The sequence below is a fragment of the Agelaius tricolor genome, unplaced genomic scaffold, assembly GCF_023055355.1.
Source record: "Agelaius tricolor isolate 1412-34295 unplaced genomic scaffold, bAgeTri1.0.p SCAF_1, whole genome shotgun sequence".
NCBI lineage: Eukaryota > Metazoa > Chordata > Aves > Passeriformes > Icteridae > Agelaius > Agelaius tricolor.
In genome coordinates, this window is record NW_027269261.1 from 90110833 (window position 1) to 90138302 (window position 27470).

Below are 27470 nucleotides of genomic sequence, written 5' to 3' on the forward strand. Positions count from 1 at the left end.
TGCTCCCCAAAATAAGAGATAACAAATTTTTGAAAAAACATATCAGAAGACCACAAGCCTTCATGAAATTCAAAAACAGAGACAAATGCAATATGAGACACCTGGGAAAAAATGAATTCTTAATTAATATTCTCCACACTATCAGTTCTGTGCCCTCCCCAATAAAGGACTTGTTCTGGTAGAGGAACTTGTGGGAATTTAATCTTCTATCTTTCCTGAGAATCTCCCTGCAGTCTCTTCAAAAAAAGCACCCATAAAGGCAAATTATCAAAAGGGAGTTCTGCAAGCTGGAGATGTTTTCAACATAGGTGCTAGGTCTCGAGCAAGGTGCTTGAGCCCTTCATTCACCTTGGTCTGGACAAAATCAATTTCTCCTTGTCTGCATTGTACCAAAGGGCCCAAAAAGTCTCCCTTTGCAATCACCACCAGCAAGCCACAATCTCATCACCTGTACTGCTTGCACAGGAACCAAGAGAACCACTGGATGCACTATGCAAGAAGATGAGGTGAGCAGGCTGAATGGGGTCAAAAAATCCACTTTACTCAGGGAACCAGTGTCACTGTGGCTGCTGTGTGCACCCTGTCACTACTGGCACCAGCTTTGCTTCCCAGTACCTGGCTACACTCCACAGCAACCCCAATCCTCTGTGTGAAATGTATTTCAGCTGACATTAGCTATGAAATCACCAGTTTCTACATGCTTCTACACAACTTACAAGGTATCATTGCTATTCAGTGGAGACACAAACCCAGGCACCTCTGAAAAGTGCAGCCACCTCACCAGGCCATTTCACAAGGGAAGCAAAGACCCTCAGCAAACACTCATCTCCCAGAGGAAGCCAAGACAGCCAACTCACAGGTTACTCACTGGAGGCCCAGGCTGGACAGAGGAGATGATGCCCACAGTTGCTGTGGTAAGCTGAGATGTCCTTACTAAGGAGTTGAGAGCTGGCCCAGTACTGATAAAGGTTTGCAGCGTAGTCATTAACAAGGGCAGCATTGAATGCTTTTGCAAATTCTGATTTTAACTACTAGCAATTTACCAGTCAATATGTTCAAATCAGTGCAAGCTTACTTCCTCCTGTAGATATAAGGACAAACTCAGAGCTAGCACTGGTCCTCTCTGAACAAGCTACATGCTGGAACAGTGTTCATCAGGACTGCCAACCTTCCCAACAGCAAGCTGGACTTATGAACATGCTGGTCCAGTGGCTCTGGCACCAGAAAGCATCACCGAAATAAAACCATAGGAACAGGATGCCAAGAGGGCCAAAATCATGTTTGCAAGACACACCCAGCAGTTTACTGAGGGATGTGGACAAGACACTGCTCTGTCCCTCTGCTGCTCAGTATGCCGGTAAGCCTTTACCTGCTGAAACCTTTCTAGGTGTAACTGAGCTATTTCATGGGGCAAGCCCAGCAGAGAAGGTCCTAGAAATGACATGAAACGTCAGAGATGGAAATTTATGGTCTGAGTTACAACTGCACATAGTGACAATGTCCCGTTAAATACAAGGCATCAAGTTGGGCCACTCCAACAGCATCTGGACTAGTGTGATAACAGAGAGGCCTCTGTCAACATCTGCTGAACTTCCTAGGACAGCAGTTTTGACTATCTCTTAAGAAGACCCTTCAGATTAACTTTTCAAAAGCAAATAAATAGAAACTTGGCCCTCAGGCCCCTCCTACCAACTTTCTCCTTCCTGGCCCAAAATGCCATCCTGACAGGATGCATTCTCCCTCTACAAAGGCTGACATATGGTGTGCAGGGTCCAGTTTCTCTCAACTGAGATTTTACAGTGTCAGAATGTGTCATACACGAGGTCTGGAAAAAGCAGTGGGAGTTTCCTCCTGAGTAACATGCTTGTGTCCCCAAACATTGATGTTTATTTACCCAACTCTCTACTCACAACCAAATGTGAAATCATGTCCTGAGGGAAATGTGGATGGCAATTTGTAGGGGGAAAAATGTATTTATGGATTATTTTGGCCTTTTAATCCATGCAAAAACCCAAAAAGAGAAAGTGGTGCTTTATTCATAAGATTTCTGTGTACCTGCTGCTTAGGTAAATCTGTCTTTTCAGCCTTTTCTCCTTCTTCTTTGCTGAGTGTCTTGCTGAGGTTTGACACCCATTTCAGTAAATCCCCAGCTTTCTCAACATGTTCCTTCTTTTCCTCTTCCATTGATTTCTGATGAATGCCACAAATCGTAAAGAAACATGTAAATGTAAATTGTTGAAATATGTAACATTAATGTCTGTAGAAACACAATTCTATCCCAATGCCATTATTATCACCATATAAACATAAAATTATTTCTTTTTTATTTACCACCACATGCGTTACTATGACACTTTGATGTAGGAACAAAAATGGCACATAATTATAAACAATAATAAAAGAATACCTCAAGTGATTTTTAATTATGATAAATGTGCTTATTCATACACACATGCAATCATTATAAAATGATTGATAGCAAGAAAAAGCATAGCTTCCCAGCCATTACTCAGCAGATAAAATCTCAAAAGCATTTGCATATAAAGTATCTTTGAATTGCTGCCTTTGCATTACCCTCACATAAGGATATGTACAACCAGTATAGCATAACAGTATTTTGCACATTATGCACATGGATTACCAAATTACAATTAGGAAGAATACATTGCTTTTATGTCTACAGAAACAATAAAAAATAAAAGTAAAATACTGAGACATTTAATCTTTTTCTGCACAGGAAAACATTCTCCTTTTCATACAATCTGTTAGGTGGACTCTTATCAATACTGAGAAAACACAGTCAAGCCCTTCCATATACCATAAGATTTTATTTCAATGATTTTATAAAAAACTTGATGTGTAATTGTAATTTATTTACCTATTAGAGCAGAAGACAATTCTAAGAAAAAAAATAACATGAAATTAGAGAAAAACTCAGGACAAGAAATACAACTTTCTGGTGTAAGCAGCCCCTTAAAATTAATGAAATATCAGTGTGAAAAAAAGTACTGATGCACGTATGCTTACTGCACTGCAGATTTATTTATTTATGTATTTGTTGTATATTTTATCGCCACTCTTGTAAAACAAATGGTATCTGCTGACTGATTTGTAATTTTAATTTAAGTAACAGGTCACATGAAATATTGCACTGTGTTCACTCACAAAATGGTCAATCCCTCTCAACCTTATTGTAAGAATATGATTCTTGTCTCGCCTAAATCCACCCACTTTGAACTAATATTAACTTCATCAACTTCAGTATAATTTCTCATTTGCACTACCTACATGTAAAGTAATGATAGACAAGGCCTTTAGGTAAAGATTGAACACACAGAGATTGCATTTTGAAATTGAGTCTGCCTATCTATAAATTTCAGTTTTGCAATAAGTAATATCGAATTCCAGATCCAGTGGTTTATGCTAATTAGTTGTTCATAACAATTAGTTTTACAGCAACTAATTATTGCTAGAAAACACCACTTATGATTTTCCATAAAGGCTGTCACAGATATTTTCCTTAACTTTAACAGGTTTTAAAGCAGAGCCCAAAAGAAATATTAATATCTTTTGTCCACTATGAATCATAGTAAAGACTGGAAATTCCTGTTTTCATGGGCTGAGCTGCTTCTAACAACCGCAGCCCAGTGTGGCAATCAAAAACAGCTCTATCTAAAGCTTCTTTGTAAGTTATCTTCTTCTTGGTTTTGGGGCATGTTAAAACTTTAACGTGCAATTTTTCATTCTTCATCTTTGTAGCTGTGATAGCATCAATAATACCATTCTTAATTGCATCTTCCATTGTTAATCTGGAATGAGACTTTGGATCTATCAAGCCACCAGTCAAGTACTGATACTCCAGGCAGCGCATGCCCATTTCTTTGTCTATGGCACTTAAATGCACAGCCTCAACAGCTGACATAACAGCATTCCTTACAGGATGAATGATCCCAGTAAAGATCAGCTCACACTGCTGGATTTGCTTGGCACAGCCATCATCAATTAACTCCCTTTGCAAAGCCTCTGAAACACTGTACTTTTTCCCTGTGAATGGATCAATTACACCTCCTGTACTAACCTGAGCCTCAAGACATCGGAGGGCAGTAACTCTGTCTACCAAATTTTTGCGTGAGGCTTTCAAGACTGGAATTCTTTCATTGGTTTCAGAAAGCCAGAACCCTGCAATAGGACTGTTTAAATCTTTATTTGGCTGTGAACTGCTAACTAAAATATCACCAAACTCATTAACTGTGATGAGGCCCTCCTTATATTTGTTGACTAACGCTCTGTCAATTCTACCCTGATTTAAGGTCTCCTCAATATTAAACTGTACACCCGTTTTAAGATCTGTAAGCAAAAGAAAAGAATTTCCATCAGAGTCAAAACATGTAGACTCCTTCCAATCAAATTCCTGTTTCGAAAGCTCAAGATATGTAGCTTTATCAATATAATTTTTTTGATAAGCCTCATATGAAGTCATTTCACTTCCTGTGTCAACATTTATTACAGAAGTTTTATGACTTTTCTCTGCTGATGGGCTACTTATTTTCCTTTCACCAACTGGAAGCAGAAAGCATTTACTGCTTACACTGAACAAACTCATTTTCAGCAAATCACAGTAGTACATAGCTTTCCTGTTATTTGGATTGTGAAAACATTTTGCATTACTTGAAGGCTCATGCAAAAATTTTAAAATTGTGTTATTAAGCAAGCCAAGCTGCACAGCAGCTTCTGGAGGTACACGAACACTTCTTACAGGATCAATAACCCCCCCACATGCAATTTGAGCCTCAAGGATATTTTTACCTTTTTGTCTTTCTAAAAGTTGAGCTTCCACAGCCTGAAATACAGACAGCACTTTGCCAGAACAGCAATAACCCAGAACAGCTTTCTCTGCCTCAAGCAGTCTACTCTTGAATTCACTATCTGCAAGCCCTCTAAGAACTGAATCATCAACAGAGAATTTCTGACCTGTTGTGGGATCAATAATGAAACCAGTAGCTGCCTGGGCCTCTAAAAATGCCAAGGCCAGTGCTTTTCCCATTATTTTTCTCTTTGCTGCCAAAGCAAAAGAGAGTATCTCTTTGCTGGATTCAAGGTACAGCCCAGCTATAGCTGTAGGTTTAGTTAAAAATTTTTCAAGACTTTTCTGAACCTCACCAACAGTTTTCTGCCCTGAAATGAGCTGCTCAACAGTGAGCCTGTCTAAAAGTTTAACTTCAGTCAACTGCCTGGCAGTTACATCATGTCGGAGACCTTGAAATTTAATAGCATCATATTCCTCTGTAAAATATTCCAGCTGAGTAGCATCATCAACAGTCCTCAAAACCTCTTCTCCTAAGAAAGAGCTCATCTTTGCAAAGTCTTCTTTCCTAAACCCTTCTGAAGTTTTGTATCCCTGAAACATTCTCTCTTCATTACCAAAAGTCTTGTCATTTTCTTGGTTTAATGTTGTGACTTCAACATGCATGTCATAGTGCTTGTTCTTCACTATCTGTAAATAGGAAGTTTTTGACACAGTGAGAAATACAACTGCAGACTATGCTGTACACATAATTCGCTCCTAAATCCACCACCAGAGAAACCAAAGGAAGAATTTGAATGCAAGTCAGAAAGGAGAACCACTACTAGGATTGGCAAGCAGAGATATATAAATAGCTTGAGTTTTGAAGTGCATTTGCCATTTCAAATATTTATTTAATAACAGGAATATGACTAGACTAAACATCAGTAAATGTTGTTTGTAACTATATGAGCTTACTGCTCTTAATCAAAACTTACTTTGACCAATAAAGACACAACAGTGTATGTGAATTCCTATTTTCAACGCAGATTTTTAAAATAATCTTTCTTAGACATTAACAAACCTGGTAGTAAGATCTAATATAAAGCTTTTTGTGTTAAGTAAGACAGAAGGGGTTCCCTTCACCAAGACACGAACATAAGAAATACTAAACAGTATAGTAATAGTAATAAAGCATAACCAAAACCAGCCAACCAAATGGACTGTAAAAGGCACCGTTAGGAAGGCAAACCCTCACAAAATGTAGTGTGTACCTCCAAGGGATGCAGTTTTACCAATCCTAATTCATGTTTTGAGTCTTCTCCATGTCTAATGGTTTGTCTGGAACTGTGTAGGTTCCTGTTCCTCAATGTGTCCCTTTCAGATGTTCCAGAGATTTGGCTTGCTTTATCAAAAGTTATCTGGAACTGTGTACTCGTCTGCGAAACAAACTCCGTAAAAGACTGGGAACTTGAATCTTCTAATGATTGGTTTATGCTTGACATCTGAAACTGCACCTCTCTTGGTATTGTGTCATCAGCACTCACATACAATGTATTTTCTTCTATTTGATCGGATTTAAAACCTGATCTTTCCTGTTTCTGCCTTAACAAAGGTGAGGTACGTGGAGGAAGCTGTTCAAATTCTTTAGCTGCAGTCTCATTCAGGTAATTGAAATCATTTCCTCTTCTCTCACAGCTCAATTTAAATCCAGAATCTTGGAGATTATTATTTTGCTGAACTTCATTCTGAAATGAAACAAATCTATGTTCACTCTCCCTGACCTGCATATCCATCTTCTGTTTCAAGCTCTCAACCATGCGCTTCTGCACTTCCAATTCTTCCTCGAGTTTCCTGCACTTCTGGTGATAGTCCATCTCAGCCTGCTTCCCTTGCTGTAGTTGTTCATGACATTTTTTGAGCCTTTCTTGCAGATCTTCCATTTGCCTCTTGTACAACATGATGTTTTCCTCAGCCATATGCTTTTCTTGCTGAAGAGCAACACATTCTAGTTTTATACCAGATATGTCCTTTTCTGTGATGCTATGGGATTCCAGTAATTTTTCAACTTTTTTCCTAAATTCCTCTGCAGAGTGTTTAAACTTAATGGATTCTTCCTGAAATAGAATCATCTTCTTGCGTGCCATCTGTTCATCCAGAGTCTTCTGATGGAGTTCATCCTGCAATTTTTTTAATTTGCTACTTAGTTCTTGTATATGAGCTTGTTGTAGTGCCATCTTCTGCTCACTCATTCTCTTTTCCACAGTTAGAGCATTCATCTGAGCATTTAAATTTTTAACCTCCCGGTCAATGCTAAGGGTGGACGCATTTTGTTTATCACATTTTTGTTTATAGTCACTAGCTAAGTCTTTTGTTTTTGCAAGATCAACTTCTAGGCTTTTGATTTTACATATGAATTCTTGCTCAATTATTGTTTGTTTGTGCAATTGTTCATTTGTTGTACGCAATTGTTCTTTGAAACCATCTGCTAGGGCTTTCAAAGCATCATTTTTCCTCTGAATATTTTCTTTCTCCAAAGCCATCTTCTCTGATTCAGATTGAATTTGCTTCATCAGTAGTTTTGTTTCAGTGTTCCATTTATTAAGGTCTTCTATCTGTTTTTTCAATGTTTCTGACACCTGATTGCTTTTGGTTAATTCATTCTTCAGCATCTGAATTTCATGCTGGTTTTCTTTCTCTACTTTAGTTTTTTGAAACAACTGTTCTTTAATTTTCCTATATTGGTCTTGAAGATTATTTGCTTCTCCTTTACATGACTGTGTTCTGTGTTCAGCTGCCAGCTTCTCTTTTTGAAGGGAACTGATTTGTGAATTTAAATGTTTGATAGTTATTTCAGTTTTTGTCTGTGATCTGGTTAATTCCTCTATTTCTCTTTTTAGCTGTGTCTTTTCTTGCTGAACAGACTTCAGGTCTTCCTGATAGTTCATCTTAAGTTTTTTAAGTTCCATATTTTCTTGCATGACCTCTTCAGCTTTACCTGTGGTTCTCTGTAGCTGCCTGTCCAGTTCTTTCAACTGTTGCAAATATCCCTGCTCTACTTGGTCTTTTTCCTCCAACTTAATTTTTAGGCATTTAAGTTCACTGTTGACTTTATCTAGTTTTTCTTTTAATAAACGAGACTTTTCTTCTGTCGATGATTTTTGAAGTTCAATTTCATTCAGTTCATATTTCAGGTCTTTAATAGTTTTATCAGCTTTTTTGTTAGCAAGGGTCAACTCATCTATCTTTTGTTTAAGCTCTTCTACTTTTTTGGCTTCTAGTTTCTTCTGGAAGCTCGTAATTTCAGAATCAATCCTACATTGGCTGCCTTGCCCCGCTGTGAAAGTTGGCAGGGAAGTTTCTCTAGTTACAGAGTATGTGCCTTCAACAATCTTCCTTCTGGATTCAGTTGTTTCTCTTTCTTGCAGTTTTATTTCTGATAGGTTCCCTTTAAAGTCAAGATCTTGTTCCATTTGCTTGATGAGCTTCATAAGTTTCTCTTCCCCATCTGTTTTTTTCTTCAGTTCCTGCATCAAGGTTTTTTTTTGTTTCTCTAAATCATGAAGATTAGTATCTTTTCTTCTTAGAAGGTCTTCAAGGTTTCTTCTGGTAAAGGTGCTTTCTTCTATTTGATTTCGAAAAGCACGGAGGTTTTCTTCCAGTATACTCCTTTGTGTCTCTGCCTGAAAAATGAACTGCCTAACACACTCCAACTCCTGCTCTGCATCTGCTTTCTCTCTCTCAATGCTTTCTAGATCTATACGACACTGCTTTGCCTCTTGCTCAGCCTTGGTCTTCTGAAGACAGATCTCTTCCATCTCCTTCTGCTGCTTCTTCCGCTCTTTTTCTGCAGCTTCTCTCACTTTAGGGAGCTCCTGTTCCACTTGGCTTTTTTGTTTCTTCATATTCTCCAACATCTCCTCAAGTGTTTTTACCTTTCCCAAGAGTTTTTTATTCTCATCAGCTGTGCTATTTTGCTGTGCCATTAGATCTGAATATGCCTGACGTGCGGATGCTTCCTTACTCCTTAAAATCTGTAAAAGAATAAGATAAGTTGGAATGCATTTTTTGTAATACAGCATATGGAATGTATTAGGCTCTTAGAAAAGCAGAAGGGAAAATACTTACTCATGCATACATGGTATGTCCAGAAAGCAGGATGAGCAGTTCCCACCACCATCACCTTCTCCTGAAGGCTTCAGGAAGTTACCATTAGCCAAATATGAAACCCTTGGCAAAGCGAAGGAATCCTGCAGCCTCTCACTTCAGTCAGATGCCTCTTAGCAGAAAGCAGCACCAAACAGCTCACTTTGGCTTTCTCTCCAAACAAATAGGCAGAGCAAACAATGACCTGAATACAGTGTGCAAGAATTCCCAAAGAGAAAGTGGCCTACCATTTCTCAATCAGTTCAGCAGGAGCTGGAACAAAGATTTAAGCTTGCAAGCACAAATGACACAAGAAGAGTTTGGAAATCCCCTCCAAGAAAAGAAACAGTATCTTAGAGCCAAGATGCAGCAGCTGCAGAAAAAGCAATATCCAAAGCCCCATACATCTGTGCTGCACGGTGTGCCCCCCAGTCCCAGTGCCCCCACTGACCCAGCTGGGGGACCAGCAAGAGCACAGCTGCTCTGCAGTGCAGACACACAAGTGTAAACAGGGTAATTAGGAAAATCCTAATGAAAACCAGTTGGCTGGTAGTCTCCATATATTGGCAGATCCAGAGCAAGTCCTTTGAGCAAGGAGTGTAATCACCAGTAATAATATGGCTGAAACTATACATACCTTGTCTTCATTAGCACTGTTGTGGTGCTAAGTTACCAAATGTGAGCTAACATGAAGTAAGAACACACCTATATTCCTATGATCATACAAACAGGGCATGAAGGGTAATGACAGCAACATTTTCAAACAAACAAACCATTGGGTTACTTTAAATTTGCCAGATTTACTTGATTTTTTGTATGCTATCTGAGACTTTTCTTAAAAGGCTAATGCAAAGGCAGCTTCTCCAGTTCCTCTCCATATTTCCCTGTATTATAATTTTGAACAGCCCCCAATAGAACAAAGTATGTAAATTGATTTGTTGTCAGATCTTTTATACTCACATAAACACAAAATCTAATGTATTATGCTTGAAAAAGAAGACCTAAAAATAAAGGTACAGTAACAAACTGCATCTTCTTAGATTTCATTTTTTAGTCAACATGCTGAGCATCAGTTGGGTGGAGAAAAGGATGGCAAATATTAACATAAAATAAACAAAGATTAATTTCTAAGAACTTAAAAATCTCAAAATGTACAGTAATTAATACATGATTAACATATTCATTGTTTAAATTATGCTCAATCAACCTTAAATCACTTGACCTTGACATATTTTGTGATTCAAATGTTGATTTGCATTGATTTAGAATCATTCTTAGATTAACTCTTTCATTTGCATTGCATAAAAACTCTGGTACCTTAACAACAGTTGTGCTCCTTTTCTCTTCATTATGTTTCTCTCTCTTTTTTTGCTTTTCTTGTTTTCCAAATGAGGCTTTTATGCCTACTTTTTCACTGAATATTTTCTGGAGTTCAGTGGTTTTTCCAGGGACCTTTGTGCTGTTAACCTCATCTCTACTGTCTACTTCTAAAACTAGCGATAAATCTTTGCATTTCTGACCCTGTTCTAGCCTGTCTTCTCCACTCTGCTTCTTCCCACTTCTATTTATGCTGTCCAAACCATAAGTGTTACCCTGTGGTATTTTCTTCACACTTACTTTTTCATGGTGACTTAAAAGCTTTTTTGTTAGTTCATGTTCCGATAATGGAAAATAATCCTCTCCTCCCGAAAAAATTCCTGAGAGACCTAAATTTTCATTTAAATCACCAGCATTTCCTAACAATTCTGTACCTAAATGTTCATCATTCTGCAGTGGTGATACTTGAAAATCTAATGGATAGGATTCAGAGACTTTTGCTGCCCAGTCACTCTCTGAAATATTTCCTGAAGAAAGAGCCAAAATTTCTTGCTCTTTATTCTTGGCTTTATTTGAATTTAAATTTGATTTTTCTAGGATTTCATTTTCTACTAGGACGTAATCTTTATCCAGAGATGCTTTCTGCAGTTTGTCAATATTCCTTTCAACACTACAATAAACACCTGGATTACTCATAGATTGCAAATTTAACTTAGTGTTCTCACTTCCATTGTGCACTGCCAGCTCTCTGAAAGAGGACACAACTTTCTCTGAAGATGTTGCATCTGTTGCACGTGAAAGAGAATCACCTTTTTCTTCATACACTTGAAATTCTCTGTCTTCAGATTTTAAAGTATTATGGCTTTTGCTTTCTGTAAAGCAATGCTCTTTATGCTGACAGTGAAAATGAGTTCTCTGTAAAAAATGTTGCTGTTTGTAAGGGCTGATACCCAGGGCCTGCTCTGCAGTTTTTGGAGTTACTTCAGCTTTCTTTGTTGTTAGGTCAAAATCAGTTTCTGATTGCATCTCACATTCTTCCTTTGTTGAAACATCACTCCCTGCCCTTCTTGAATTTTTTTTTCCTTTGGTTTTGTGTATCATTTCCACTTTAGGCAGCTTCTTTGATTTCCCCTCTGTTTTCTGTCTCTCTCCATTAGCAATTTGCTCCTTTAACATTTCACCAGGATCATTGTTCACGCTCACACAGATTTCAGTTGAAACAAAACAATCTTTTCTGCCATTTTTTTCTTCTTTACTTTGATTACCAAAACCCATTAAACTCTCCTGCTCTGTATGTACCTTACTGTCTCTGTTGCCACTAATGCTGTTTTCTTGACCAGTGACATTTAGAAGTTGCTTAAATGTTCTGTCTGTTTTGATTTTATCATATCTGTCTACATTTAATTTTCTTCTGTTCATTTCCAGTTTATTTTCTGAGTATTCAGGTTTACTGGAAGAGTTCTGATTTTGCAAATATTCCACATCCATCATGCTTTCATTAGGTTTCTTTTCTTCTCTCAATTCAAGATCTTCATTGCATCCCAAATGTTGAAAGCCTTCAGCTGACTTCACAGGTTGCTGGAGTTGATTCTCTCCTGGTAAACTCTGAGCATGACAGCACATGGATTAAACTGTGATATGATGGAAAGTTTCTTATTTTTCTGTTATTCTCTGTTTTCTTAATGCCATTACTGAGAGTTAGAAAGAAGGACTGGCATAAAAGAAAATCTTGGAAGAATCACAGACTTCAGAGGTCTGTGAAGAATTTTTCTTCCCGGAAGAAAAAAACCCTCATTCCTCTTTTGAAAATGATTACTCTTTTTCTGATTTGCTATCCTGATTAAAGAGAAAGAAACCCCATTATATTATTTTGAGACTGGAAACCTGCTTAGGTTATCTTCAAAGAAGCTACCAAAAATTTAGAAGGCTGACAGAGGAGGAAGGAAGATGGGGGATACTTGATTTCAAAAAAGAGCAGCCCTGGAGACACAGAGCAGACAAACTCTAAACATTTTGGAAGATTCCACTTGTTCTTGAAGAACATGAAGTCTATTGACATTCACACATTTCTTGATCTTTGTTCTTTGACTGAATTTTTATCCTTGATGCCATTATCATTACTAGTCATACTAAATCCTCAGTTACAATGGCTACTTATCAATAAATATTTTGTATTTCCATCAGTTTGCTCCACCACTTTATGATGCCCAAAGACACATGCTGTTCTTAGTGTTGGTTCACAGGTATTCAATAGCAAGAAAAGCCAATAAAGACAAAATCAGCACCAGAATTATATAACATTCATTTAGGAACTGTTTTTTTCTTTAACAATAACAATAAAGTTTATACCCATATGGTAGTATTCTGCAAATTTATCCAATTTATAAAAAAACAATGTAGTCCTTAAGAACTACTAAATAATCTCTTTCTGAGAGACAGTTTTCAAAAGAAAGTGAAAAATTTAGAGGGTTGGTTATTATTTTCTTTCTCAATTATTTAGAAGGTTTGCTCTGCAGCAAAAATGTATTTTGAATAATTCCTCTGCCTAATGTCAGTAACGTACTATTGCTAGTAAGATCCAACACTAAGCATAAATAAAATGCTGTCTGACCCCAAGGAATCAATACAGTAGAAAGGCAGGAGGAAGAAAAAACCTAAACAGCTCAAACTAACTTCAGAAATTAATTAAGAAGGTATCTCATCTCCCTGTTGAAAGAACTTGTCAATTAATTGGACTAATCCATACTATGGAATATTAAAAATATGTATACATAGGGTATACACGGTGAATTTGCCTTCTTAATGTCTGCTTTTATCCAAAAGATCAAGCCCTAGGGTATTAAAATTGAAAGTATTAGTATTTAAATTTTAACTACATCCTCATCAGAACGCAGCAAATCATATGATCATTCTAGGTGGAAGAACTGGTAGAATGTATAGATGGTAGAGGATTTTGCTTATCTGAATGATAACACTGCTAACACTGCTACATTCCTGTTCAATGTGCACTACATAAGGAGTTTTAGTTTTCCATGTCTGTTGGTAACTTTGTGAATTATTCCAACAGGTATGTTGCTCTTTGTTTGCCTAGATGTTCTTTTTGCTTGGTTGACTGCCAGAGAATGACCTACCTCTTCCTCTTCCAGTCTTTTCAAGGAATCACCTGCAAACTTAATGTATTGGGTCATCAAGGTCACTAAGGCAGTGTACCGAGTCCGTAGATCCATGAACTGTAGAGAAACAAGGAGGAAGGGTAAGTGTCATAGAAGTAAATACTCCTATTAAGCTTGAAAGAAGTGATGGACACTGCTCTAGAACCTATCCTGATTTTGATTTCAAAATCATGATTGTGGAATCAAAGTTCTAATTTTGATTCCACAATTCAATGCTGTCAACAAGGTGCACTTGAACAAATATATCCTAAGGATCTATGAGTAGATCCATAAGAAGAAGAAACAGAAGACAATGTTTTGCCTTTGCAGTCCCTTGATTCTTCCCCCTGTAAGAAAAGGTTTCAAGAGGGAGAAGCCATGCTTGTCACGGTTCCTCTCTCTAAGAGGTAGCAGGGAGACAGATTTATCTTTCTCACCCAAATGAGGCTGATTTGCCTTAGAATCTATCAAAGCATCCAGATCCAGTAGGTTTTACTATGGTCAAGATGAACTTCTTGTTTACTGTGATCAAGATCCAGTCTAGAGGTATTTCTAAACAGTTTTACTGAGGCACAGTTCTCATACAGCTTTTTATCATTTGGATGACTGTTTTTAATCAGCTGCATTTTGCTGTCTTGCTACCAAATTGCAGCATAAGGAACAAGAGAATATTTGTTATACCATGTATGTATAGAGAAAAAACCCAGTCTTTTTTGGATTACCGTATTTAATAATTATTAAATCCAAAACTTAATTCTTGTGTTTACTCTGTTTTAAGGAAAGACTCACATTTTCCTGTCATAAGAAACCCATTTACCTCTTGAATAATGAAGTCTGATGAGCTTTGAATTCTTCGTCGCTTTACTGGAGATTTTTGTTGGGAGTCAACCATAGCTCTGTAGGTCATGGTCTGCAACTCATAGTCCTGTACAAGAGAAAATACACAAAATCATTGGCATTATACATGATACTGACACTAAAAGATAGGACTATAAGTGTAATGTTACTGTTACCTTCACAGCAGCTGAGTATTGTTCTGAATATTTCTGGCATTCATCTATTTTGCTTTGTTTCATTTCAATCTCAGAAACCAGCATCTGTAAATTATGAATGTACATTTTCATCTTAAAAAGTTACTTTGTTACCATTATAATTAACATTTCTACTTTATCTAACATTATCTAACATAAATAGATGGCTCATTAACATCGACTTTACCTAATATGCTCCTATCCATATGTGTACAAGTAATTATGCTCAAGCTGAGGACACTTATGTCCTCAGCTTAATCAGATTTACAGTACAGAAGCAGTGAAAAAACCTGCCAGGTTAATAGTTGGTGAATGAACTTAAAATAAAACCAGGAATATATCATTACATGCATATAATGTATTATCCTGTCTATTTATACTGTATTTCCTTCTTGCAGGAGACACATGTTGAGTTTAGCTCTGCTTCCATGAAAATATTTCTACATCCATAAATAAAAAAAACAGGACTGAATATGGAATTATGTGGTAAGGCAAGTCCAGAAGTTTTAAGGTTTTGATGCTCTTGCACACTGAAGGACCAAACAATTTGGTCTATATGACAGTGACAATTGTCACTGGGTGATATATTCATGGCTGCACCAGAAACACAAAATCATAAAATCATGATTACTTGGAGCTTTACAGTAAGGGCTGATGGGTATAAGCCATTCATATTAATAAACAATATTGAGATCACTGATATTTTAATTCTTTGGTCAGTGCTTACCACTGTGGTTTGCCACAATGACATCCCTTTCATACCTTGTGTTGGTTCAATTGCTTAGCCAATGCTTTGCTATTTTCAGGATGTATTTCTTGAATCTTTCGCTGAGTATCTTCCACTTGTTGAATCCAAGTGTCCAAAGAATTGTAAGTATCTTTATAATACTTCAGAGATTTATTAATACCTTCTAAATCACGCAACCTGATTTTATTTTATAAGATAAATCAAAGGGGAGAAGATTATTATTAAAGACAAAAAATACAACACTAAGGCAAATACAGCTTTAAAGGCTTCAAATGCCTTAGCTCTGTTACAGTTCACAGCATAAAATCTGGTGTAACACTAATTAAACAGCAAATTCACTTCTCAAACGCTAGGGCTTCCCAGCTTGAGGAACTCTTTCCATTTGTCATAAAGGACATCCAGGAGAGATCCTACTATGCAAGAAACTCTATATATCCCTCATTAGAGTGTTCAACTGCTTGAAGCTCCAGGAGCACTGGAAACCCCAGGAAAGAGGGAGGGCTCTGCTACAGCAATCAGCTCTGTTACAAGAAGTGAGAGTATTTAAAATGTGGCCTATGAATCAAGAAGGAGAGTGCCATGCTGGAGTCAAGTAGTGGTTCACCATACTCTCCGTGCTTCCCACAAAACAGCAGGAGTTACATTAAAACTGAAGACTGTAAATATGCTAATGTGCAAAAGTAATTGAACATATACATCTAATTTTAAATCATGGTTTTGACCTAAAATGAGAGGTCTGTGTATTTCTTTAAAGTAATTTCCATACTGAGGGACATACTGACAGTTTTTCTTTCATGATCCTGAACTGTTACTTGCTATCATGGTGTGATTTTGGTGGCTGCTCTGTGCAGAGCCAGGAGTAAGACTCGATGATCCTTGTGGGTTCCTTCTAACTCAGGATATTCTATGATTCTACTTAAAAGATCATATAAATATGACCACTCAACACTGCAGAATAACAGATATATACAACCTTTTACAGTTCAACGTGGAATGAATACTTTGAATTGCTGTAGTGCTGTTCTTAAGATGCCAAAAGGAGATTAAAAAAGAGCAAGCAAAGGAAATTCTTTTGCTCAGGTTTCATACTTAATCATGTTTTAAAGCTAATAACCATGAAAAAGAGAAAGGATCATGATAACTGCAGCCAATATTTGTACATAGGTTTTGTATAATGATTATCAGTGTCAAGCTCGTAGGAAGAAGCAGAGATAATATTTACAGAAGGCAGCTTGTTTAAAACTGTACTGCAGTTACCACAATCTGTCCTGTTTACACCAGAAGTCACTATGTATTAGCAGTCATTTTTCAGCATATTCTGTTCAGGATACAGTCCTGGCAGGAGAGCATGTGGTTCATGCTTACTCTCTTGAAGAAATAAGAACACTTCAGTACCTCATAAAACCACTGTTTAATAATTTAAATTATGTCACACTAACAACTGATGAAAAATCAGAGGTGGAACTTTAGCTAGCTATTCTGCAGCCAGCTTTTAATGAGTGACCTTTTCTCATCTTCTTTCTAACTTCCAGTAATGTTAAACAGACACAACTAAACTAGTTAATTACAAGTGAATAACTTCAATATTGCACCTGAATGTATATTCACTCCTCAGAAAAGGAGGACAAAAATGTGACAGGTTGTTGTGTGACTTTTACATCAACAGCACCATCTTCAATGTTCTTTTTCAGGCTATCTATAATGACAAACTAAAGTTTGTCATCCCAGCACATTCCAAAAACAGTTAGAAAACTATTCAGACCTGTTTTAACATTCACTTCTGATTGTTTTTCCTCAGGAATAAATTTTAAAAAACAGTCTAAAACATTAACAGAATATAATAAAAAGTCATACAAACCTATTTTCAATTTGAGAATGAACATTTTGCCACCTCTCAGCCAACTGATCAACTTTTTCTTTATGCCAGTCAAAGTCAAGATCACGTTCCTTGTGCATTTTAAACATCTGATCACTGATCATCTTTGCCTTCTGCAGTTCATCCTCTAAGGCATGGAATGTTTGTCTTTTCTCATCTACCTCAGATCTCCATTGCTAGTAGGTGATAAAAAAAAGTTGTAATTAACTCCTAAATTATGACACTATTTTATAAATTAGTATTTTACACGAATATGCTGTATAAATGAATAAATGAAATATTTCAATTAATATTTTATTCTGCTTGCTCAAATACTCAAGTGGCACTGGAATGGGTCTGAAGCAATAAACTGCAAAAGAATTCTAAGTAACAGCAATCCCCACAACACATAGATCAAAACACAGAGATCAAATGAACACACTCATCTTAGATATTATAGCTTTCAAAAAAATTATTGGGCAGATGCCATTCTATCTAGCAAAAAAGCATTACTCATAATTTGTCATATCAAAATGAGTTATAGACAGCAAAAAAAAAATGCTGAACTTCAATCTTTCAATTTCTCAAAGATATCTGCCAAGCTTCTAAGAAACCCTGATTAGAACACTGAAGCAGCAGCAAGAATGTTATTGTGGTCAAATTTACAAAACATAAATACATGTTATGTAAATTTGTAAGTATGTGCTACCTTCTGAAGAGCAAAGAAAATCTTACTGCAGCATTTACAAGTGCCACTTTTGCAAGTTCAGATACTTTAATGCATTTTGTAACAGCAGGAACATGCTTTCAACCTATCCAAATCCTAATGCTCCAAAGTAGCCATTTTTTTCTGAAATGCCAATCCGAATACCACCTAAAACTAAATACACAAGCCAATGTTTGACACCCTATAGAGTGAAGCATAAGGGAATCAGGTGTTAAAAGACAGATAGCTTTTGTCTTGTTTTTTTATTTGCCCATGAAAAGACACCAACCATTTCTTACCTTTAATGTACCCATCAAATTTTCAATATTGTTTTTGTCAGCTGTTACTGCCTCTTCTTCACACAACTTAGTTTCATAGTGTTTTACTAATGATTCTGCTGTTTGGGTGTTCGTCAGCACCAAATTGATGGTTTTTAATCTGAAAAACAGACCCCCTGTTAACTGGACCATAAAAAAATAATAAATTAAATAAAACCATAAAATCACAAAAATCAATGCCAACACTGAACACTTTCATGTTTTTCAGCCTTTTCTTGTCACAGGGCACCCCTTTATACAATGTTAAAATGTTAACTCCCTTTTCCTTGATCAGTGTTATTCATACTAATTGTTTCAATTTAAGAGAAAACTATAAACCATAACATGTGTGATGGAAGACAGTCGAGTACATACTTATCTATGAAAATGGAAGACATGGAGTAAACTTGGTTCATGTTTTGTATAACAACATTGAGCTCAGAGCGCAGAGTAGGGACTGAAGGTGAACCAGCAGCTTGACTGAAAAACTCTTCACATTTATCTGTGATGACTCCCAAGTCATCCTTGAGTCGATCCAGTTCTTTCTTCAGTTTCTGCAAAATGAAAGGTGATTGATAGTGCTTTCATCCTAAATCAACCTGATAGATACTTTACATATCACTATGAGTACAGGTCTGCCCTCCTTTACTTCCTCGATGATGACACCATTGGAAAAAACTGAAGAGAAATGTATGTGTAATAGGGAAACTAATGGAGATACCATTGATCAGCATATTTTTGCTCACAAACATCTTATTGTGAGCAAAAGGATGCTGATCAATGGTACCTCCATTAGTTTCCCTATAACACATATGATTTATTTAGCTTCACATTACACATACAAAGCTAAATATTTGACTCCTCTTTTCAAGGTACACTGCAAACCTTCCTGGCTTACACTCAAAAGTCAGGACATATTTGTTTTTTAAATAAAACTTTTCCTAAGCAAAAACAGGCTTTCTCAAAGGCTCACCTCTTGCTCTGAAATCCTAAGCACATTTTCATGTACATCATCCCTCTCCATCGGTGTCCGGATCTGCCGTATTAACCGCTCCTCACAACTCTCCAGTCGTAGTCTGATATTTCTGACTTCAGAGATGTACAGATTATAAATAGATTCTTCCTGCTCCTCTGTTGAGAGAATTAAGGCATATGTTAGCCATCAAAGTCATCATGTCATTTTCACCATAACTTCTCAGACTTTATAAAAAGTCATTGCTCTACAGGTGTTTTCGTGACTGGCCAAAATGCCATCAAGTTGCCATCAAAATTCTGGTTATAAGGCAAATCTTAGGAAATCTTAAATTTTGTTTTTATTAAATCATCTCCTCACATATGAAAGATAACAATCTGTGGTCATTCTGCACAGGCATTACTCTATGGTGACGTTGCTAAATTCAGTGACTGATTCTTTTAATCAGTGGTAGCAGGGACATGAATCCTCTTTCAGATGCACAGGGCACCACATCTTTCCTGAAGTTGAGTGAACTTTGCTAATGAAGTAATCAGCTTTGCACTACTGTATTTCTTTAAGTCATCAACTACTCAACAGTAAATCAGAAGAGCTATTCTAAGCTTTCTGTTCTCACTGTATTAATACAGTGTTAATTAGAGTTAAGACAGCAGTAACTACAGGCATCCTGTGGAGCTAAGAAAGTAGCTAGGACATTTTCCTTGCCTTAACAGGGTGAAAAATGTTCTAATTCTAACATGAACTCAAAGTAATCAAGCATGTTTTTCCAGCATTCAAAAACAAGGAACACAGGACTAAGCAGGGAGCTGTAAAGCATATAATAAATTCTTAGGTGTAAAATTTCTTGTAGCGTTCTGTATATTATGTAACACATCAATATTTTTGCATATCTTAATATATACAAAGTTTAAAAAAATTAAGATCTTCTATACAATGGAATTGCACACATTGTTAAATTATTTTTTTCAAAAGAACACAGGCAGAAATAATATCATCATGATAAAAGAGATCTCAAATTGAAGGACAAAATCTCTCTCATAAGGACATTTTTCTACATTTCTAAGCTAAGTTTTACCTCTTTCTGCAGACTTCAGAAGCTCTTGATAGTATTGCTTGCAAACATTAACTTCCCTTTCCAGCTGTGCTGTATCAGAGCTTGTAAAGATTTTGGACTCCTGGCTGTCTTCCACAAAATCATCAAAGCGGGACTGTAAATTGCTTAGAACCTGCTGATGCTCACCTGGCAGCATTGTCTTTATCTGCAACAGATTACAGACCCAAAGCACAGTCAGCAATGGTGCATCTCTCACACAGTTGCTGTGATGCTTTTTTTAGCAAAAAGCAATACTGATAAATTACTAAGATGGTAAAGTCAAAGAATTGAGGTTCTGAAAGCTCTCTGTTCCTTAGCTGGAGTCCACTTGACAGGTAAGGAATAACATAAAATCCTTTTCAATCTTTGACATCAGGAAAGGCCTCTGTTAAGCTAACCCTACATCAGACTTCATTTCTCCCATCTAACACCATGCAGCAAGCAAACAATAGCAAGGACAAGTAGGGACACCTCAAGAACTATCTCAGGTTCCTCTTTCCAACAGTAACAGTGATAAATTAGGTAGGAAAGTGTCATTTTCAGTATTGCAAATACTTCTTGCAACAGTTTGTGCTCTCACACAGTTTTAGTCATCCTGTGACTTCCTAGTAAATGGTTGAGAGCCCTTCCTAGTCATAACACTTACTGAGGCAACATTGCCAGCTCGAACAACTTCAATTTCATTTGTCAGGTAATGCCAGGACACCACACTCTTCATGTTTACATGTGACTCATGCCAAAGGGCCAGAACATTCTGAAATTGCTGTTCAATCCTGAAACAAAAAAACTCCAACTTCAGATCAGGGTAACACATGAAAACAGGGTGAAAAAAAACCAAAAACAAACCCCCAAAAACAACAACAACAAAAATAAATCCACCAAAAAACTGTGAGATATTATTTTAACCTAAGTTTCATGTAAGTGGATGTTAACAGAAAATAGGTAGCTTTACTTTGTCCCTACCTGTTGGCTGTATCTATTGCTTCTTTGTTTGGTGGAGGAACTGTAAAGCATACAGATGGAACCATGGCCTCATTACCACTGGGGCTAATGACTTTCCATTTAGCACGATGGGAGTTGTTTGCTAATACACACTCATCATCTTTGTAAATAGTTATCTAGTATTAACAGAAAAGCAGAATCATTTGATGAGCCAAGCATTACAAAATAATTGTACAAAGCACTTCTACAAATGCTGTCAACAAATAAGCAACAGAACAACAAAACCAATGTTCCAACCAAAGGATTTGCTCTTGTTTACTAGGGTGGAAGAAATTCACAGCCCAGCTTTCTCCAGGAACACGGTAATTAATGAAACTTTAGCTGAATTCTTACATCTGTAATTGGTTTGATGAAATTTTAGTTTCTAACCTCAATTTGTCTATAGTCACAGATGGCTTTAATTGGAATGGATGTTTTGAGTACACAGTCAGGGTTCCTTGGCTTCAGCTGAATTATTGCCTTTGCTCTTCCCACAAGGCCTGCTACTGTGCTCTTATACTGCAAGAGTTGTTCTTTTTCTTCCTAGAACAGTTAAGAAAAGAACACGTCATCAGAGAAGTCCAGAATACAGTACTGCCTCTTTGATCCTGTTATGTTTTTTTTTCCCCCTGACTCCTACAGTGTTTCTGAAAAGTAACACACTTTACAAAAACAAAGTATCTTTCTGAGGCCACAGTCCTCATATATGTGGTATTGTAAATACAAGCAAATAAAATTGTATTTTAAAGTTATGAAAAATAGTCATTTATTTATAAATTCTGAAAAAAAATCAGCATTTTTCCTTTACTTTAAATGAATAATCTTAACACGTTTTATATCCCACCATAGCCTACACATTTCTTGTTTCATTGTAGCTCCTGCTACTAGGCTCCAGCTAAAGATCTTACCATAGACTCCTGGACAAGGTCTTCCAGCCTATGAAGACTGCTTGATCTATCACAGCTGTATTTTCGGTATATGGTATCTTTTAAATTCTTCAAATATTCCATGGCTTCTTTGGCATCGCTGAAAAACTAGGATAAAATAATTATCTGGGTTATTTTTAAACAAACTAAATAATGCAGAATCAGCTACACTGAGGTTTTCAAGTGCTGTCTTTTAAAACAACCTTTTCTCATCACTTGAAGTGACCACTGCACCTCACTCAGCTACTCATGATCTCATGTCTAAATGTACTCTTCAAAAAGGCACACACTGCTAACACCAGTTATTCTTGGTATGAGCTACATGCAAAATTAATTTGGCAATTATTGAACCTACAGTTAATGGCCATTCCTGCAATGAAAAAAATGTATTAAGCCAATCTTGCTTTCCGTGGAATTACTTTCATATAGAAAACACAGATGAAGCATACAAACTGTAGAAACTAGCTGCAAAATCCAAGCAGCATAGCTGGGGCAAACATTTTGTTCAGGAAGGGAAATGTACTGCCACACCTGGCAGTTGTGCAAGGGTATCTGCACACCCAAACAAGGGTCCTGGTTAGGCACAATTGGGAAGGAAAATCCCATTCTCTCCCTTAAGGCCCCTTTTTAAATCCAGAATTCCAGTTTCTTCCCCTTGTCACAAGGAGCTCAAATTGCTTTTGCTTCTCCAGTGTCCCGTTCCTAACTTTGGGATCTCATCTTTCTCAGTCCAAAGGCATCTCACCCCTTCATCACCTCCCTTTCTCTTCAATCACACAACCCAGAAGACACTATGGATTCATCCTTATAATTTGAATGTTTTAAATGAGTAGATTTAAAAACAAACAAAACTAACAAACTCCTCTGTCTACTATGTTCATGCAAGTAACTTAATCATTTGCTGAGTATGTGAATGGGTGACAATGAGATAGTCAGACAGGTGTTTCATGGGATGTTTCTGCTCTCAGGGTGTTCTCTGCTCTCTTTATTATTAATGCTGCACATTCCATTTTGCTTTGAGTAGTCCTGGAATAACCATCTGGAATATGCTCTCCCATTGTGCACAACAGGGAGAGAACAAGGTTTCATTCTCAGAGTCTCTTCTTGCAGCTGCAACATTAAAAAAATCTCAGGCCAGATTTTCATCTGCTGTGAACAGACATAACTGTAGTGAAGAAACTGAGTTGTGGCAACACTGTGGGAGCGTGGCTTATCATCTAGTGATAGTACAAGACAAATGTCAATTCCAGAGTTACTGTGAGAGAACAACTAGAGCTTTTGGTGGAACTTTTTGACTATGAATAGAACTTATATTATTTCATATTCTGTTTGATTTACTTTCTTACCTCAAAATATGCAGCATTTTCTCTCAAATGTTGTTCAACACAGTGGCAGAGCTGCAGAATCCAGCTCCATTGTGTCTGCATTGCAGCTCTATAGGCCTTTAAAGAAGAGAGATATATTTTACAAATGGAAATGAAAACTAAAACTTCCATATCTTTACAGAATTTAGGAAACACAAAAGTAATGCAAGAAACACAAACAACTAAAACCTGACCACCTCACCCTGGAAAACTAAGCTGAAGCAAGGAAAATTCCAAATAGATGTGAGAAAGAAACCCTGTCACAGCATAGTCAAACACAACAAAACTTGCCCAGAGGGACTGTGAAATCATTATCCTGTGACCTGGTCAGAATTTGGCCAAACAAATCCCTGCTAGTACTCCAGCTCCTGCTGGGAGCTCAGCTCCCGAGAGATTCCTCCAGTCTAGGCTCATCTACAATTCTGTGTGCCTATTTACTCAATCAAAACAGCTGGAGCCTTTCCTGGATACAACTGGTAAACTGCAGGAGCTCTGCACACCCAGCTGAGATCGGTAAACGGCAGGAGCACTGCACACCCAGCTGAGATCGGTAAATGGCAGGAGCACTGCACACCCAGCTGAGATCGGTAAACTGCAGGAGCACTGCACACCCAGCCGAGATCGGTAAATGGCAGGAGCACTGCACACCCAGCTGAGATCGGTAAATGGCAGGAGCACTGCACACCCAGCTGAGATCGGTAAATGGCAGGAGCACTGCACACCCAGCTGAGATCGGTAAATGGCAGGAGCACTGCACACCCAGCTGAGATCGGTAAATGGCAGGAGCTCTGCACACCCAGCTGAGATCGGTAAATGGCAGGAGCACTGCACACCCAGCTGAGATCGGTAAACTGCAGGAGCTCTGCACACCCAGCTGAGATCGGTAAACTGCAGGAACTCTACACACCCAGCTGAGATCGGTAAATGGCAGGAGCTCTGCACACCCAGCTGAGATCGGTAAATGGCAGGAGCACTGCACACCCAGCTGAGATCGGTAAATGGCAGGAGCTCTGCACACCCAGCTGAGATCGGTAAACTGCAGGAACTCTACACACCCAGCTGAGATCGGTAAATGGCAGGAGCACTGCACACCCAGCTGAGATCGGTAAATGGCAGGAGCTCTGCACACCCAGCTGAGATCGGTAAATGGCAGGAGCTCTGCACACCCAGCTGAGATCGGTAAATGGCAGGAGCTCTGCACACCCAGCTGAGATCCCACCCCAGCCCGGGCCGAGATCCCAGTTTGGGTCGCCCGAGGAGCCGCGCGCGCCTCGCCAGCAGGGGGCGCTCCTGCCCTTGGGAAATCCTCCCCAATCCCGGGGTTCGGACTCCTCTCACCCCCCGTCCAAAACAGCTTTTCCATTGTCTTCCAGGAATTCCAAACGGATGCATTAATGCATATATTGTTCTGCAGAAAAGGATCATTTTTTAAAGGGTATTTTATAAATATCCCAGTATAGCATCATTGGAGACAGCATAACCTGCACAGTCACGGTGACTGCGATGGCCTGGTTTCATAACAGGCATCCCCAGCCTGGTTTCACACTACACCAGCAAGAGCCCATTAGAACAGCTCATATTTTTAAAGAACAGAATTGTCCACATTACAAAAAAAAGTGATTTATTATTCCAAGTATCCTGAGAAGGAAGGAAAGGAGGGTTTTTCTTCATGTTTCCCATTTTTGCAAATGTACACTAGCAGAGCTGAAGAACAGTAAAAATGTAACAGTAAAAATCTCTGACTTTTTTTATTCTTGTATAATAAATCAGCTTTTTATTGTTTCAGTCTTGACCACTCACTGTCTTTATCTACTCTTTCCTTGAAGGTCTACAAGGAAAAGTGTTTTACATTCTCCTTTGAAAACCTGTTACGACCCTACAACAGCTACAATAAATTTTTCTATAAATTGTTTACATATATAACAGAGAACTAGATTCAAGCCTGAAGTAAATCATATCACCTGGTCAGATTTCCACCATCCAAACAAGTTTCATAATTCACTGACAAGTGAGTTATGAAACCAACCCTAAATCATATTAGGAACCTGCACATACGGTAAGTGATGACAAAGGCTCTTACTGAAATTTCTTTCAATCCAACAGGAAAGAAACCACATAAGGACTGTTCTGTGCCCTCAGTCTGTCAATGCAATTTGTATCAACAACTCTAGAAGTTGCATGACCAGAAACATCTCTACAGACCAATTAATTTTGGAGTTCCAGGAGATTTCATCTAAGCAATCCAAGGTGTAACCATAACTTTTAAAAAGTGGTTTTACTTTTTGGAAACTGGAAGATAAATACAACAGAGATGCTGAAGAGGAAATTTTAGAAGGCCCCTTTTATTTAGAGTCTTGTTTATTTTCTCAAAATTTGCCTTCTTTTCCCCCTTTTCCCCCAGAATTCAGCTCTCTTAAATCCCAAAACTTTTCCTGTTTTGGTGCTGGTTTTACTAACTTACCTCAATGGTTAGCCTGGCTGGGTGGTTTTCAAGAAGCAATTGCTCAGCTATTTCTTGTACTGATTTAATAACTTCTTCTTTTTCATCAAGTTCTCTCATTAATTCCTATTTCAGACAAAAAAAAAAAAAGTTGTAGAACTCCATCTAATTAATAAAGATCATTTAATAATTCCCTCTGGATTATATTAGCAATACATACTGCATGATATTCCTTTTTTCTTGTTATATTGGGGTTTCTTTCACTCCAGTCATACGCAACTTCTTCCTCTTCTTTTTCATTCAGCCATATCAACTCTCTAGTAGCACGAGACACAAAATTGTGAAGAGTATCTAGATGCCTTTCCTGATTTCTTGATGTGTTCTTTTTTAAAAAGAAAAGAAAAATATTTAAAATAATCAGAATTTAAAGCTCATCCCTTATCAGAAATTATGCACACTGAAAAGCTGAACATGGTTAACTTACCAAGAGTTTTGAATACTGACTCTCCAGTTTGTGCAGTTTTTCTGCATAACTGAGTTTAAGAGGGGCAGTCATTTGGATCTGTATTTGGTATATGAGATCAAAAGACAATAAAAAGGTTAGATATGTTAAACCATTAGGTCTTCTGATTTCATCATAAGTCATGTAGAGATTAGAAATAAAAGTTAGACTGAAATCTAAACACAGTTCTAAAATTCAACACCACTTTATGGGTCACCCAGTAAGAAAGCAATCAAAGAAATACAGAACATGGTGCAGTACCTCACTGATTTTAGCTTCTTTAAGGCTGGATTCAAATTCCTCAATAGCTTTGTGGACATTTTTGTGATTTTCTAAATGGCTTTCAACACTTGGCAAATCTGAACCCCATTCTGCTCGATCAAGTTGAACCTTACAAACAGGAAGAAAAGATTAGCCATGATCTATAAAAAGTAAATCATTAAAAAATTGACTGTTTCTGCAAAAATTGCTACCTGCATTTCTTCCACCCAGCTCAATAGGTCCTGGACAAACTTCATGTTCACCTCCTCTTCTGTCAGATTCTGATCCACGAAAGCCGATTTCATGAGAGGTTTTCTGATTTGCATCAGTTTGAGTGTTTGCAGAGTCCCACTGTCGACCCCCGTCACGTAGCTCTGAATTAGCCGCGGCGGGATGCCTGGCGGGTAGGTGGGAGTCACAGTCGGCGTCAGTCTGGAGCTCAGACCTGATGAGAGGCCAGATGTCATACTGGAAGAAGTCAAAGTAGGTGTTAAACCTTGTGTCATTGCAGCATTTAATTCAGGCGTTAGGTTTGATGTAAATCCTGAGTTTAAGCTTTCTGTTATTCCTGATATCATCAGCTTTGTCTGCTCCGTGGTCAGAACGTGCCCCTTGCTGTACACGGAAGAGCACTCGGTCCGCAGAGCCATCAGGTCATCACGAAGTTTTGCAACTCTATTAAAGCAGAATTAAAAAATAACCCAATGAATGCTTATGATTAAGGTTTATCATGATCAAGTGAATAGTGATATGAGCTGACGTTATCGCTCACGCTTTAGTTGCACTTAAATATTATAAGCAAATATTTTTATTAGAAAGTACAGGGAATATCAGCGTATAGTTCTATACAGAAAATAAATGCAGAAATCAGGCAA

General features: G+C 37.7%; 2 protein-coding genes across 24 annotated transcripts in view; both read right to left on the reverse strand.

The window, feature by feature from the left end:
- Window positions 1–27470, reverse strand: part of LOC139597438 (dystonin-like) — a 291384-nt gene that overhangs the window by 112648 nt on the left and 151266 nt on the right. For all 23 annotated transcript variants that reach the window (XM_071442832.1, XM_071442802.1, XM_071442793.1 and 20 more), the window contains 20 exons: window positions 26808–27270; window positions 26596–26724; window positions 26317–26394; window positions 26053–26214; window positions 25854–25958; window positions 23375–23470; window positions 22011–22136; window positions 21493–21645; window positions 21085–21239; window positions 20768–20894; window positions 20104–20287; window positions 19029–19186; window positions 18431–18609; window positions 18038–18176; window positions 17036–17229; window positions 15192–15354; window positions 14412–14495; window positions 14216–14323; window positions 13378–13476; window positions 2056–2190 (listed from right to left, as the gene is read on the reverse strand). In XM_071442832.1, the coding sequence (XP_071298933.1) occupies window positions 2056–2190; window positions 13378–13476; window positions 14216–14323; window positions 14412–14495; window positions 15192–15354; window positions 17036–17229; window positions 18038–18176; window positions 18431–18609; window positions 19029–19186; window positions 20104–20287; window positions 20768–20894; window positions 21085–21239; window positions 21493–21645; window positions 22011–22136; window positions 23375–23470; window positions 25854–25958; window positions 26053–26214; window positions 26317–26394; window positions 26596–26724; window positions 26808–27270 (3037 nt within the window). The remainder of the gene's footprint in view (window positions 1–2055; window positions 2191–13377; window positions 13477–14215; window positions 14324–14411; window positions 14496–15191; window positions 15355–17035; window positions 17230–18037; window positions 18177–18430; window positions 18610–19028; window positions 19187–20103; window positions 20288–20767; window positions 20895–21084; window positions 21240–21492; window positions 21646–22010; window positions 22137–23374; window positions 23471–25853; window positions 25959–26052; window positions 26215–26316; window positions 26395–26595; window positions 26725–26807; window positions 27271–27470) is intronic.
- Window positions 9188–11946, reverse strand: LOC139600182 (uncharacterized). The gene is made up of 2 exons (XM_071448168.1): window positions 10247–11946; window positions 9188–9202 (listed from the first exon to the last, which is right to left on the reverse strand). The coding sequence occupies exons 1-2, from the start codon at window positions 11867–11869 to the stop codon at window positions 9188–9190; spliced, it is 1638 nt and encodes a 545-aa protein (XP_071304269.1). The 5' UTR covers window positions 11870–11946.

Excerpts from the sequence above, each read along its gene's own strand:
- LOC139600182 (XM_071448168.1), bottom strand. The coding sequence starts at position 11,869 with ATGTGCTGTCATGCTCAGAGTTTACCAGGAGAGAATCAACTCCAGCAA.